At 51.0% G+C, this 14,609-nt stretch overlaps 1 protein-coding gene across 1 annotated transcript in view; it reads left to right on the top strand.

Moving 5' to 3' along the window:
• HYDIN (HYDIN axonemal central pair apparatus protein) overlaps positions 1 to 14,609 on the top strand; it is a 149,758-nt gene that overhangs the window by 102,410 nt on the left and 32,739 nt on the right. The window contains exons 27-43 of the mRNA XM_064459217.1: positions 166 to 343; positions 861 to 991; positions 1,727 to 1,860; positions 3,342 to 3,478; positions 4,323 to 4,450; positions 4,568 to 4,759; positions 5,155 to 5,304; positions 6,416 to 6,655; positions 6,935 to 7,103; positions 7,634 to 7,825; positions 8,656 to 8,826; positions 9,396 to 9,569; positions 10,673 to 10,881; positions 11,328 to 11,480; positions 11,776 to 11,959; positions 12,439 to 12,580; positions 13,860 to 14,019. Coding sequence (XP_064315287.1) covers positions 166 to 343; positions 861 to 991; positions 1,727 to 1,860; positions 3,342 to 3,478; positions 4,323 to 4,450; positions 4,568 to 4,759; positions 5,155 to 5,304; positions 6,416 to 6,655; positions 6,935 to 7,103; positions 7,634 to 7,825; positions 8,656 to 8,826; positions 9,396 to 9,569; positions 10,673 to 10,881; positions 11,328 to 11,480; positions 11,776 to 11,959; positions 12,439 to 12,580; positions 13,860 to 14,019 — 2,844 coding nt within the window. The remainder of the gene's footprint in view (positions 1 to 165; positions 344 to 860; positions 992 to 1,726; positions 1,861 to 3,341; positions 3,479 to 4,322; positions 4,451 to 4,567; positions 4,760 to 5,154; positions 5,305 to 6,415; positions 6,656 to 6,934; positions 7,104 to 7,633; positions 7,826 to 8,655; positions 8,827 to 9,395; positions 9,570 to 10,672; positions 10,882 to 11,327; positions 11,481 to 11,775; positions 11,960 to 12,438; positions 12,581 to 13,859; positions 14,020 to 14,609) is intronic.

Below are 14,609 nucleotides of genomic sequence, written 5' to 3' on the forward strand. Positions count from 1 at the left end.
AGGAGACTTGAGCTTTTGGGTACAAGAAAGCTAGAAAGTGATGGTGTCTGATCTTTCTTATCTTTGAGAACCTGCCTTTTCTTCTCAGCGTGTCTATTGCCTGAGCCATCCCTCCACCAAACCCTCTTTGGTTGCATTCCCTCCCTCCTCTCCTGTGCCCTGCAGGGTTACATTGGACCTGGCAAAGAGCAAGTGCTGAAAGTCTATTACCTGCCAGGAGTGCCTGGAGTCTTCTGCAGGACCTTCCAGATCCAAGTGGGTCACCTGGAGCCAGAAGAGATCTCCCTGAAAGGAGAGGGGAGCTTTCCCAGGATCTACTTGGACCTTCCCAGGATCATCAAAGGTGAGCACTGCCTGTCTGCTCTCCAGGAAGGTCCCCTGTTTTTTTTTCCCCATGTCATATGCCCATAGGGCATCTCACTCCCACCTCAACCAAGCCTGGAGGTTTCAGGGATGTCAGACCAATGCTCAGCCCTTTGTTTGCTTCCTGACTCTCTAGAAGCCCATGTGGGCTTTGCCCCAGGATCCATCCTGCAGAGTTTGCCAGCATTATCTGTTGGCACCCTGGAAAGATGATGGCTAGACAGAAACTCTTGGGAAAGCTGTAATGCCAGCTGGCAGGGATTTTGGCAGGGTTGGATTTGCATCACATTGCAGGGGATGAGATGCTTCTATGCGGGGAGGAAGACAGGTGGGAGTAAACACCAGGATTCATACAGGAACAGCAACATCCACTTTCCATAGATTGCTTGAAGAGTATGTTTCTGGGAGAGGCCAGCATCTGGGGAATGGGGCTTCCCAGCTTGAATAGGAATGGCACTGCACTCACATGTCTATCTGTGGATATTCTCTTCTTGCAGGCAATGAGAAATATGAGAAGATCCTCAAAGAGGCAAAAGAAAAGATGGAAAATGACAGCCAGAGAGATGAAGCAGTTGGTCTTGGGGAGGCTGTGGCCACAGAGCCACCCACGGACGAGTTGGACACTGTGGTGAGAACAGCTGCTGTCCCCTTTGGCACATGCCACCCTCCTGCTGTGTGACTTGGGCCCTTGCACCCTGGTACCCTGCTGGCACATGGGACCTCCCAGCCCTCACCTGGCTGTGATCGTGCATCAATTCAGCATTTCCCACAGGGCTGCCCGCTTCTGGTAGTTGTCCCTCCCATAGATGCACCAAATTCCTGGCTACCCCACAAAGAGACCCTGAAGACCATGCTCAAGTGATCGGATTTATGGTACTTTGATGGAGATGCAGGTCATTTCTGGGGTGTCTGTTGCTCACAATCCAAGCCCTTCTAGGTTTACAGAGCTTAATAGTAACAGCCTGACTGCACTCTGGGACCATGCTGTCTGTGTTCATCTCCAAGAGGCACCAGCTTTATCGTGGTTCCCTTTTGGAGAGAGCTTTTGTCCAAGCTGCCTTGGCAGTGGCTGGGGGCAGGCCAGCCCTCGGCTGAAGCACTGGAAGGTTCCTGGCTTGTCTGTCTGTTTGTCTGGCCAGATCAACTTTTATAACAGTGACGGGGCAGGGGAAGATGCTGGGGTTCATTTCCCTTCAGATAAGGTCCTGTCTAAGAGAGCAAGAGGTGTCACAGGCACTGAGCAGTGAGAGAGGAGGACCCCATCACCCCTCTCAACAAGAGAAGGATGCGATCCTCTTTTAGAGACAAGCCATTCCCTTGGGAAGGGCCTCTGCTAACCAGCCATCATCTTTGCTTTCCTCAGTTCCACACTCGGCTGCAGATGCAGATGGAGGAGATGCTGGTAGAGGAACATGCCCTGGAGCAGCAGAAAGCTTTCACCTCTGGTCCCCTAGAGGGCACTGCCTTTGACCAGCGTGCTCGTCGGAGGCTTCTCAAGTTAGTGGGTCCTTCCATACCCTATTTCCACACACCCCAGGGGTAACACCCAGTGGCACACCCCTGCTCCTGAGAGCCTCTTGTGTCTGCAGATCTGTGAATAGCAGGGGACTTCAGAAGGGGTCTCATCCTGATAGCTTTGACATGCTCCATGTGAGCAGCTGAGTGTCCTCACCTCCACAGTGCCACACTGAGCTTTGGAGGTGCTCAGATGACCACAGATGACGGGTTCTGTTCTTAGAGCTGAGGGAGTCCAGTACAGACCATCAGTCTCATCCAGACAGCACAGACACCATCCCTGCTGACCAGCTGTCATGGATTAGCCCCAGTCAGCAACTAAACACCACGCAGCTGATCGCTCACTCCCCCCACCCCTGTGGGATGAGGGAGAGAATCGGAAGGGCCAAAGAAAGAAAACTCATGGGTTGAAATAAGAACAGTTTAATAATGATAATAAAACAGTGATGATGATAATATAACGAAAAGGAAAATAATGAGAGAGAGAAAGAGGTGACACCTCGGGAGGAGGGGAAAAAAAACAAATAAGTGATGCAACTGCTCACCACCTGCCAACCAACGCTGCTGGTCCCCAAGCTGCTATCACTCCTTCCCCCAGCTAACTACCCCCAGTTAATATGCTGGGCGTGACATCATATGATATGGAATATCCCTTTGGTCAGTTTGGATCAGCTGTCTTGGCTGTGCCCCCTCCCCTCCCAGCTTCTTGTGCAGCCGGCAGAGCATGGGAGGCTGGAAAAGTCCTTGACTAGTACAAGCACTACCCAGCAACAACTAAAACATCAGTGTGTTATCAATATTACTCTTATACTAAGTCCAAAACACAGCACTATACTAGCTACAGTGAAGAAAATTAACTCTATTCCAGCTAAAACTATGACACCAGATCTGAAAGAGGCAACTCAAAGCTGGCGTCTTTTTTCAGCAAATGGATCATGCTAAGCAAAAAAAGCAGGGACTTGCATAGGTATTAGCTTGACAAATCCTAAATCAAGTGGATTGGATGCAGGTGGGACTGTAGGGCTTACCTAGCTAATTTGGTCCTTCCTTTTGCTCCGTCATGATGAGGCACAGGCACCACAGGCTCCAATTCAGGAAGAAGATGCTCTGCAGAACAGACCGTTTTGTGTTTTCTCAAGTGGGGGTTGCTCTGGAAAAGGACCTTACCATGAATCTTGTAGGTGTTGATTACTGCATTACCGGTGCTCCTCTGGGGACAGATCTGGTTGCGGAGCAGCACAAACTTATATTATGTTAAGGTCCCATTGGTAGCTAATAAAACCTAGGGCCTACACTCCCCGTGACTTACCAAAGACTTATTACCAGGTGGTCAGGCCTTGGGTTTCACTGGCTAGAGTTTTTACAGCAGCAAATACAGAAATACCCACCTTATTTTCATCTTCCATCCACTTGGAAATGTAGCCAGGCTGTGGTTTAAGGGCTCTCCTTTCTCCTTCTTTCAGAGCTGAGCTGCCCAAGTATGTCCTGGACTTTGGCTATGTCATCCTTGGTAACATACACACGCACATTGTGAAGGTCACCAACACCGGGCAGTTCTCTGTGTCCTTCCACGCTGATGGCCGGGTCCTGTGTGACACAGGTAACCAGTGCTGGAGAGACTTCATGTGGGCTTGAAGGAGCTGTCTCTGACAGATTAACTTGAGCCACTGGGCATGGGGAGTTTTTTTTGAGTGCTTGTTTGTACAGCTTTTTCTTCCTTAGTACCTCCTGCTTGGTGCTTTAGAGCCTGAGTTCTCCTGGCCAGCAGTGCCCAGAGGCCTGGCCTTCCTGTGACTGCCTTTTGCAGAGACTAGATGGGCTGGTCACCATGGTCACCTCTCAGCATCGTCTGCCCTTGGCTACCATGAGCATTATTGGAGTTTCTTTGTGCACTCTGTGGGCTTGTGTTGCAAACAGATGGACTCTGTGATTTGGAAGTGCTTTGTTTAGTGTTCCTAATGTCATAACACTTCTGTTCAGCGTTTATCGAGAAACAACCTGTGAGGTAGCCTGTGAAGTAGGCTCCCAGAACAGGCCTTGAGGTAAGGCTGCAATGCCATCAGTGACTTGCTTGATGGTGTCTGAGGATTGGTCAGGTGTCTCCTCTAAGTTGCTTTCTGGGGAACACCACAGCATAGGGGAATCACAGTTGGAAAAACTCTCTTTTGGAGAGGTCTGTGCATCCTTGCCTGGGATGCCTGGTAAGAGTTGCCTGAGCTCCTCAACTGACATGTTTCCTTTTTACCATGCGGATCTTGGATTCTGGCTGTGAAAACCCTTTCTCCTTGTGTGGTGATAAGGGAGAAAGAGTGGCAGGCTTCTCCAGAGATGCAAAAGGGTCCTTCACAGAGCTGCCAGCCAGGGCACCCATATGGTCTTAACATGCTTATGACATGGTTCATGTTGCTTGAGTGTCTCAGATGCTTTATTTCCATGTGTTTAAGGTTTCAGTGTGGAGCTGGACCGCGTGAAGCACCTGCCCTACTGCGAGACAGAGACGTTCGAAGTGCGCTTTGACCCACAAAGTGCCAACCTGCAGCTGGGAGAGGTGGACGTGCTTCTGCCCATCAAGGTACTGCGTGGTCCTTCAGCTCCCTGTTGCTTGCACCACCTTTTGGGGCAGGCAGCAGGTCGGGGACAGCAGCAGGTGTCACTTGGGCTCTCAGCTGGATGCTCTGTCCTTCACTAGGTAGCAGGAGGCCCCACGTTTCACATCCACCTCCGTGCCAACGTGACTGTGCCATCCCTCTGCCTCTCCAGGGACAGACTGGAGTTCTCTGCTGTCCAGTGTGGGCAGTGCCAGGAAGAAACTATCCAGCTTCACAATCAGTTCCAGATCCCCTGTAAATGGTTCATCACCATGAATGAGCCTCTTAAGAAGGTAAAGCACAGACAACATGTAACACTTAAATTGCTGCTTGCGTTTTCTTAGCCTCTCATGCCTTTTGTGCTCCTATGGCTGCCTGAGCACTTGTGCCTACTGCTTGTGTGAGGAAGCTTTTGAGGATGCGGAGTAAGGCTGGTTCACCTGAACCTTTTCACTAGCTGATGCTTCACTTCTCTGTCATCTTCACCCATTCCTCCTTCTCCAAGGACTGTGCCTCCCTATCTGCATGCCCTGCCTATGTGTCCTCCCTCCAGTTCTAGGCCAGTGATGGCCGTGGCTGATTTGGATGTGGGTGCTGTCAGCACCATGACAGTATCTCAGAGCACTGCAGGAACCAAGGGTCAGTCCTTGGAACAAGGAAACCTCACATGATTGGTTTCTGTGCTCAGGTGGACAAACACTTGCCAGCGAGCAAGCGTTGGAAGCTGCTTCAGGAGTTGAAGGCCAAGCCCTGTGTCTTCGAGGTGCTGCCCTCAGCTGGAGCCCTTGCTCCAGGAGAGCGATACAACGTGCGAGTCAGGTTTTCACCCATGGAAGAGGTGAGATCAGCAGGTGTCACCCTCAGGAGGTCTGGCAGGGCAGTGTGGTAATGACAGCCCAGTGCAGGGAGCAGGAGAGGAGGTCTACCTCCACATGGAGCTTCCTGCAAGCCCCATACCCACTGTGCCTCAGTTTCCCCTGCAGCACACTCTTCTGAGAGGCACTTTGAAATCCCAATAGGGAGCTTGCACAGAGAGCACTGCGGGGTGGCTCCCTTTTGGTGCATGGTGGGAAATCTGCCTGTTTCTCCTCATCTTCCCCCTTGCATGGGTGTATTTCCAGACTGCAACCCCCTTGTGCAGAGCAGCTGCTGCACTCACAGGGGATAGCCCTGGAAAGGCCGATCTAGGCTAATCCTGCTGCTGGTACCAGCAGACAAAACAGCCACCAGACACCGTCCTGGGTGCAGCAGGACAGTCACCTGTAGTGGTGTGCTGCCAGCAGTTCCTGTGGCTCTGGCCCAGCCTGCCTGCATGTTCCCAGGCAGTTCAGGAGTCAGCATAAATGACGGAGCATTCCCAAAGGCAGTTTGCATGTGGCCACCATGACTTGGGAACTGGCAGTGTGTAACAGCATGGACAAAAGTGCTTCCATGCCTAGGTCCTGGGAATGTTTTAATTGCTAGTAGAGGTGTAACCATCTTGTCTCTGGCTTTGACCAGAGCCAAGCACTGAGCAGAAAGGAAGACCCTTACTTCCAGCCAGCGAGAGCTCATTTACCTCTTTCATATAGCTGATGTTTTCCTGATGCAGCAGTGCCAGGACTGTGTCTAGGCAACATTACCCTGAAGAAGGAGGTGAAGCAGCCCCTGAACCTTGTGGGAGCTGAGTCCACCCATGACAACCTTTCTTATGAGCATTGCATTCCCTCATGACTAGGTGAAAACATCTGGTAGTCTGATACCCAAATATCCAGTTACACTTCACACCAGGATTCATGCCAGTTTCTCAGAACCAGCATGCAGATGCTGTAGCCTCTGCTATAAGTTAATATCCATTTTCCATTCACCTTAGAGGTACTGGTAACATCCCTGACCTTGGGGCAAGGGTGGAATTTGAGGCCCTGTCACCCGGGACTTCACAGAGGAGCTTTCTGCATTTCTCTCTTCAGAAGTCCTACAGAAGTGAGCTGAAGATTAACATTTGCCAGAGCAGCCAGCACCTCCAGCTGCAGGTCACAGGGCATGGGCTGGAACCACAGCTGGTGTTCAGCCCCCCAGCACTCGAGCTGGGACCATTGCTGCCGCACAGCCGTGGGGTGGAGGGGACAGTGGTGGTGAAGAACCCGTGTGAGTTCCCCATCGAGTTTTACTCACTGGAGTTTGACCAGCAGTACCTTGCTGAGGAGCAGGTGAGAGTGAAGGTCTGGTCCCCATTGCATGGTCCCATAGCTTCACAGTGCTCCAGTGCTCCCAGGCTTGTTCCAGGGAGATGGAGGCAGTCCCCAGCACAAAGCCTGGTGGCATTTCAGGGTTAGCCAGCTCTGCTGGCAAGCTACGGAGAGGCTTGGATAGTCCATGTTGTTGGGAGGAAGGTATGAGGGAGAAGACAGGTTGGCTGAGGAGTCTGTTCTTGTGATGGAGGTCAAAAAATACAATCTGTATATGGCTTCTCTTCCCTATATGCACAGATCCTGCGGATGCTGAAGGACTATGATTGCCACAACACCTTATTGCTGCCTCCGCGTGCCCCGGGTGAGAAGCTGCCCCCAGAAGTGCTGGAGTACTGTCACAACCAGAAAAGGCTGCAGGATGAGCAGACAAAGTCCAAGACTGGGGAACCAGCAGGCCAGGACAACAGTAAGGATTTGGCATTGGCTGTCCTGAGTGTAGACACAGCAGGGAGTCCAGCACACCTACCCTGAGTTCTCCATGACCTCATTCTCCATGGAAAGCCCATGCTTTTAACAGCTGCCAGTTCCCCAGCTTGGTGGAAGAATTCTGGGGTGAAAGTCTGTGGCTTGTAACATGCATCCTCTACCAGCCCTGAGTGCAGCCAAAGCAAGCTCATATCTGCCAGAGACTGGGAAAATAATCAGGATGTTCCCTTGTGTCCCTCAACCACAGCGAGTAGAACTGGATAAGCCAGTAGAACTAGGTCTAATGTCACTAGGTATTTTATATTTGCTCCTTCCCAGCAACAAAAGCACACGGCCAAAATTCCCCTGAGGGCAGATACTGCCTGGTCAGGCTTCTCAGTGCTTTGGGAGTTTCCCTCTTTGAGAAATTTTCTATCTTTTACACATGGCCAGGCAAAATGACGAATGGCAAAGAGCAGGTGCCTGGCCATGTTCACCCTCTTCTTCCCTCCCCATGTCCTTCTTCCTCAGCAAACTTTGGAGATAGCCATTCTCTGTCAGGTCAAGGAGGAAAGCACTCTGCTGGGATCGTTCACACCATCTCATCCCATAGCTCAGTCGTTCCCTCCTCCATTTTCAATGAAAGTCAGTCCAACAAGGTGGAACCTAAATCTGAATGTGGAGAAGAGGAAGAGGAAGGTGCTGAGAAAAGATGTGGGACAGGTAATAACCCTAAGTTCTTCACCTATTTTATGTCTGTTGTGGCAAAAGTGATTCAGTGGAGGACTTCAGTGTCACCTCCATCACTTCACTGCAGCCTGGTGCCGTCTTCACTCCTGTAGTCCCTGAATCCACTCTTGCACATGAAGTTTGTAGGATCCTGCTAAGGGTCTGGGGCAGCAACAAGTGAGAGGCCAGGGAGGTTTTCCCCCAGCCAAATGAGCACCTTTGCTCCCAGGAGCTGCTGGGATCAGTATGGTGGTGTTCCCTTTTGTAGGCAGGGCAGCATGGTCTCTGTCCTATGTGAAATGACAAGCTAGGATGGCTTTTGGTGACCTAAGGGCAAAGGTAGGAGCTCTTTGTAAATGCTCTTATGGTGAATTCAGAGCCCAGCCAGATCTTCTGGTGTAATATTCCTAAAGCATCCAGCTTTTTGATAATCTCTCGGCCCCCAAATGGAGTGTCTCCCTTAGGACTGTGTGAAATGCCCAGTTCTGTGTGTCCCCGACTTACGCAGCAGGACCCAGAACCAAACTCCCCTGAGGACCATGTTGACAGTTCATGGAAGGAGACTTGGCCTAGTCATTGTAGGTTTTGCCAGATGCTTGTTCTTTCCTCATTCTGCACCTCGTTTACAATAACCTGAGCAGGAACCTTTACCAGCATCTAGGGCAGACCCTGATCTGCACAAGCCTAAAGGAGGGGCACGGAGAGACCCTTGGGCATGACATTGGTTTCAGCAGAGTCTCCTCTCCCAGGATCTGAGGGGATGGGGAAGAGGATCAGGATCCCAGCTAGGCAGGAGGCTGACTTTTATACCCGGTTCTGCACAGGAGAACATTGGCAAAACACCACCAGCAGCAAGGAGGCTGCAGGAGAACTGGACGACAGCCCTGTTTATAGGGCCATTGCCCGCCACCTTGGCATCGATATCTCCGCAGAAGGATGCGCAGCCCGAAACTGCAGAGGGATTGTCATCATCGTCCACGGGGCACCCCTGACAGGTACATGAACCACAGCCCTTGGCTGCAAGGAGCTGGGGAAAGCAGGAGAGAGATCCTGGTGGGCCACAGTGCTTGGTTGATCAGTTGAGGTGAAGCAAGGTAAGCCACAGGTCTGCTGGTACATGAAACAGACCCAGGCCATCACCTAGCTGGTGCAAGTGGCATGGCTCATCTTGTGTCCGTACAACTAGGTTCTCATTCCCCCAGAAGAGTGGCCATGTCACTGTTGCATCATGGGGCCGTGTTGCCTGTTACCCATGTTGCCTTGTGAGCCCCAAACCATATCCAGACATTGCCTGAGACAGCACTGACCAGCACAGGCTAGCAAATGGTCTCAATAGTGTTGGAACAGGGCTCACCACAAGGGACAAAGACCTCAGCTGAACATGAGGTGGAAATGACCCACATGGCTCTAGAGGACATTACTTCTAACCATGCTCAAGCTGCCTCCTTCATGGTTTCCCCAAAAGCGGCACTTTGCTTTCTGACTGTCCTTGAAACTTTGAAATCCCATTGGGGTGCTTTCCAGAGCCCGTGCAGTGTCACTAAGGGTCTTCCTTTCTCTCAAGGCAAGACATCAGTAGCGGTTGCTCTGTCTAAATACTATGGTGCTGCCTGCTTGTCCATCGATGCTGTGGTGACAGAAGCCATCTCGGACAGGAGCAGCTTAGCAGGACTCCGCGCCCAGGAGCTGTGCATCAGGGCTGCCATCGAGCAGAGCCACAAGGAGACAGAGGATGCCAGTAAGGAGAAACACTGAACCCAGAGCAGCACTTCAGAAACCCACTGTGACCAATCACTTCTGCTTGCTCCAGAGAAGTTTTGACAGCCCTTGGGTCTCTTAGGGAACATGAGTGTAGCGTGTAGAAATGCAAAGCCATTTCCTAAAGCCCCTCTGGTTATTAAAAAGAAAAAAAACCTCCATTTTAAGGGCTCAGACAGGAGCACTTTTACTGGCACGTGTTCCTTTTTCTAAGAGCTGTGAAGCACACCGGTATCTTTCTCAGAGATTTTTATATTTCCTCAAAGCTGAATCCAGCTTGCTTTTTGTGGCCATCAGGCAGAACTGCTGCCCACTTTAACAAGGAAAAAGTCCTCTGATGTGGCTCATTAAGCACTAGATGACTGGCTTGGAATATGGCTTCACAAACATGAGAGGAAGGGAAGAATAACCTCCCAGAGGAGTTTCACATGAGAGAAATGCTGCAGATGAGCTCTCTTCTCTAGAGATTTTCCTATACACACTGTCAGGTCATGCCACTCGTGCACATTGTGCTGTTCTCCATGTGAGAGTGGAGACTTTTTGGAAGCTTTATTGGACACTTGGTGCCCCGAGCTCTGCAGGGTGAGGCCAGACCCTGGCTCTGGCAGGAGTAGTTTTGCATTTGCTCAGCTTTGAACCTGGTTGGGTTGGGAGCTGGTGGAAGGACAAAGGGTTTGGGTCCTGGGTGGGGTTATTCCACGGGAAGGATTTAGTTCCAGTGCACGGTGATACAGCTGGGGCAGAGCTGCATGTTACAGTCTCCATGTAAGAATGCAGGATAGGTGCAAGGTATGGAAAAAGTCCTGGAGAATGAATCCTTGGCTTGATCCATAGGGGAGCTACTGTGCAAACAGTGTCACCTGCATGTTAGGAGGGACACAGGGCCGTGCATTAAAAACTCTGGCTTTAAAATCCAGTATCAGATGGTGTGCTTTGTCGTGCTAATAAGAGAAACAGAGAACCGGTGTTGCTAGTGCCTGGCAGGCTGGGGGGTGAATGCTGTGCAGATTGGGGTGGAAGGTGCCTGCTTGCTCCCCTCAGCGCCCATCACCAGCCCCATTGAGCTGTCTGTCCCCTCTGCAGGTCAAAATGCAGATGTCTCCCTCAGCCTGCAGTTCAGCACCAAGGCCAAGCACAGCCCAGATGTGAGCCAGTCCAGCTCTGGGGACAAAGTCAGCCTGCAGTCTGTCAGTTCCCGAGGCTGGGCAAGCACCACAGCGGGCAAGAGGAAGATGGATGGCAATACATCCCGATCCCAGAAACAGCATCTAATGGATCTGACAGGCTCCCAGGTGAAGCATGATCTGCACTGGTTAATGCTTGAGACCTTTCAGTTGCCTTTGAGAGAAGTGATGGGGATGCTTACAGTTGAGGCTTTGTGTCAGCCAGAGCCTGGTGCCAGGTTATATAGTGCAGAGAGCCAGCAGGACAGACAGGGCCTGTCTCGGGGTGGGAACAAAACCCTATGCTCTAGCAGAAAAACTCCACTGGGTCTTAATGGTTTGTCGGCAAAGTGCAGTCCTGACTAACGTGGCTGCAGGATGCTGTGCCAGGGGCTTGCAAGCTTAGGTCTCTGCTGGCCGAGGGATGTGACCCCAGGATTGTCCCCTGGAGCTGCTGGCCCGCAGTTTAGTTCTAGTCTTCTGCTAGTGAGAGACTCCAGCTCCAAGCTCAGCAGTTGGAATTGTTCAGGGGTTTCAAAAGGGGTTTATTTTTCTTGTGGTGCTCAATGTTGCAGGGCTCATCCAGTTCTCATCTCATCTCTCCACTTCCCTGCATACCTGCACAGCGACGGCTGAGCATCAGTGGCAGCACAGGAGGAGAGCTGGGCTTTATGAGCTGTGTGCTGCCTGAGGACTTGCTGGTGGCCATTCTCTCTGAAAGGCTGCAGGTACATGTGGTGGGGGCAAACAATACGTTCCTGCTACAGAAAGACCGGCAGCGAGGTACAATTTGGAGAGGAGGATATCTATATCTGCTGTTGGAGGAGTCCTGGGCTGCCTGCAGGGATCCTTGGGTGAAGCTGCAGATGCCATAAGTTGGTGGAGTGCAGGGAAAGATCAGACCTTGTCTGAGTTGCTGCACTTGGAGCAACAATGGCTGGTGTCCTTTGACATATGGGTTTACTGACTAGCTGAGAGCCCAATGCGTGTGATAGCTGACTTCCTCTTCAACTTTATTTGCAGTTGAGTGACTGCTACCAGGGCGTGGTGTTTGATGGCCTGGAGACCCTCTTTGCACGCAACATAGCATCTGCTCTCCTCTGCCTGCTCAAAGCTGTCAGAAATCGGCCTTATATCTATTTTGTGAACCTGTTCCAGGATTATGCTTCTTTGAAAGCCAGGGAGACAGATACAAAAGAGCAGGAAGGTAAGATTCTTCATCTCCATACTTCTCAAATCTTCTTTCTCAAGCCCTCAGTCTTATCCGTGTGTATCTGCGTTACCAGCAGAACTTGTAAGAAATTTTTTTATTAATCCTTCTGCTTCAATGCAGCCAGCACTCAGCTCATGGTTGCTTAAAATACAGCAGTGCTGAGGCTGTAAGACTTACCTTAGTCTCTAATATTAAATCTTTGGCACAAGTGCAGGCTGTTGTGGCTCAATAACTAATCAGAGGCCGGCTGTCCATGGGGCTGGTGCATGTGAGCCAGGCAAGGCATGGGAACTCACTGACTTGCAACAGTTTTGGGGGATTATCTGAATTTTGGAGCGGGGATACGAGCTCCTCAGTATCTCCTGGCAGGCTGACAAGCTGGGTCTGGACAGAGTTGTGAATCCTCGCAGTCACCCGGAACAGCAAGCTCTGCTTGCAGTCACTAATGGCTTCTTCTCTGGTCTGTGCTGAAGGACGGGAGCAGGAAGAAGCTGCCAGGAGGGAGAAAACATGTCTCTGGGAAATGGATGAGGATGAGTATGATGCCCTCACTGAGGAGCAGAAAACTCAGTTTAATAACAATATACGACGAGTCCAGCGCGAGAGGAGGAAGAGGTCTGTAAGCCTTCCATGGGTAACTCGCCAGGACAGTGTCCCTGAAGGGCTTCCCTGCTCTGGAGAGCTGGTTGAGTTCAGAGGGGTTACAGAGCAAAGGCCAAAAGTAGTGTCTATTACAAGAGGCACAAGGATGGCCAGTTCCACCTCCCTGGTTCCCAAGGAAGGACCTTCCTCCAGTGAGATGAGAACACATCCCCATTTTAGCAAAGTCCTCCAGCTTAGATGCTAGCTGCAGGGAGCTGGGCTCTGTGCTTGCCTTGGCACTGCATTTGTAAGTGTCTCTAAGTTAATTATGTTGATTTTCATCATCTTCATCCCCCTTCATCACCAAACCAGAGGGGTTGTGGTGTGGGTTGGTGTGTGGTACAGCTGTGCTGGCTTGGTTTAGGTAACAGTCCTGCCCTAGGTGAAGTCCTTGCAATGCTGATCTCCCAGGACAGTCCTTACTGAGTGACCCCAGCCATAAAAGCTGGTGCCTCTTAGGCTCACCTGCAGCAGCAGCAGGTGAGCCTGGGAGAAGCTCTGATCCAGCAAAGCAGCTGTGTTCAGGAGGATGCTTAGGATAAGTGTAAGCCTGTATTAATCCCCGCCTGAAACTCGGGGAGGAACTTGCTTAAAGCGAGCGTGCGTTTCAGCACTTCTTTCAGCCCCAACTGAAGTTTGTTTCCCTGGGAGGAGGTCCCTAGGGCTGCTTCAAATTGTTGTTTCCAGGACAGGCAGCACAAGGTTCCCATGGCCTGGGCTGGGTTCCAGAAGAAAACCTGGTTGTTCGGACCCTGTTTTGCAGGAGGGGAGTTACTGCAGCCTTTGCTTTCTGATTGATATGATTATTCTCACTAAAGAGCAGGCTATACCCAGAGAGAAGGAGAGTTGGATAAGCCAAGTGTTGGTGCAGGGATAAGTTAGGTGTTAGAGATTTGCAAGTTGATTTACACTGGGAAATCAAGAGAGGGCTTCAGGCATCAGTGTGGAGAGATGGTGGATCAGTCTTTGGCAGTGTGCTGGCAGTGTCCAGGTAGACTTTATTGGAGAAGTGGCCCAATTTAGACCTTATGACAACAAAGCCTAGATTTGGCTAGCCTTGGAGGCCCCCTCCCACCTTTCCTCAGTTTGGATGTTCCCAGACTTCCCAGGTTGAAGGACATCCATGGAGATGGTCTAACAGTTCTACCTGGCCTCAGGGTCAATGAATGAAGGGCAGGACCAGCTGGGATTGCAGTGAGCCCAGATTTCTGGTGGTGACTCTCAGGGATGTTTTCTCTTTGGCTTGCTGAAGGGAGATGGAGCAGGTGGCTCGAGAGCTTGAAAAGCACCAGCGGGAGCTAGAACGCTTGAAGGAGGAAGAGCTGAAGAAGAAGTCTAAGCGGGGGAAGAGAGAGCTTGGAAAAGACAAAGATAATGCTTCAGGGAAGAAAAGCCAGTTTGCAGTCAGGCAGGTGGGTGGTTATGTTTATAGAGATGAGTAAAAGCCTTGGGGACCTTCCCATCAAGTTGTGTCATCCCTGAGAAGTCAGCAGCCACAGACAGTGCTGGGGATGAGTACCTGGCCATGAGTAACACATGGGGCTGTGCTAGGAAACAACTGCTGGTGTTGGGTCGTGCTGCTGCTTCACCAGGGGTGTTTTCCCACAGGTTTTTAGGAGAGCTGCTCTTCTAGGATAAAGCTGCCTTTGAGTCATAGCTTCACATAACTCCATAGATTCACTGTGAAGCCCTAGATAGTTTTAGTCCAGCATTACTCTGCATGTGACTTACACCTCTGAGCCATGATCCGTCTGGGCTGTGGTGTCTTTTCCTACCTGTCTGGCAGAAGATACCACCAGACCTTAGGTATTTATTAGCAATAGACTTTGCAAAGAGTCAGCCAGCCACAGGGATGCTTAGCACACCAGAAAAGAGCCCAGAGGACTGGCGCAGGAGTAAGGAGGTATTTCAAGTTCCCTGTTTGGTTTGGGAAGCTGTTCTGTTTCTCAGCTGGTTTGCAAGGCTCCTCATCAGTGTGGCACTGGTGAGTTTAGTTTCAGTT

Source organism: Phalacrocorax carbo, chromosome 8 (genome assembly GCF_963921805.1).
Source record: "Phalacrocorax carbo chromosome 8, bPhaCar2.1, whole genome shotgun sequence".
NCBI classification, from domain to species: Eukaryota; Metazoa; Chordata; class Aves; order Suliformes; family Phalacrocoracidae; genus Phalacrocorax; species Phalacrocorax carbo.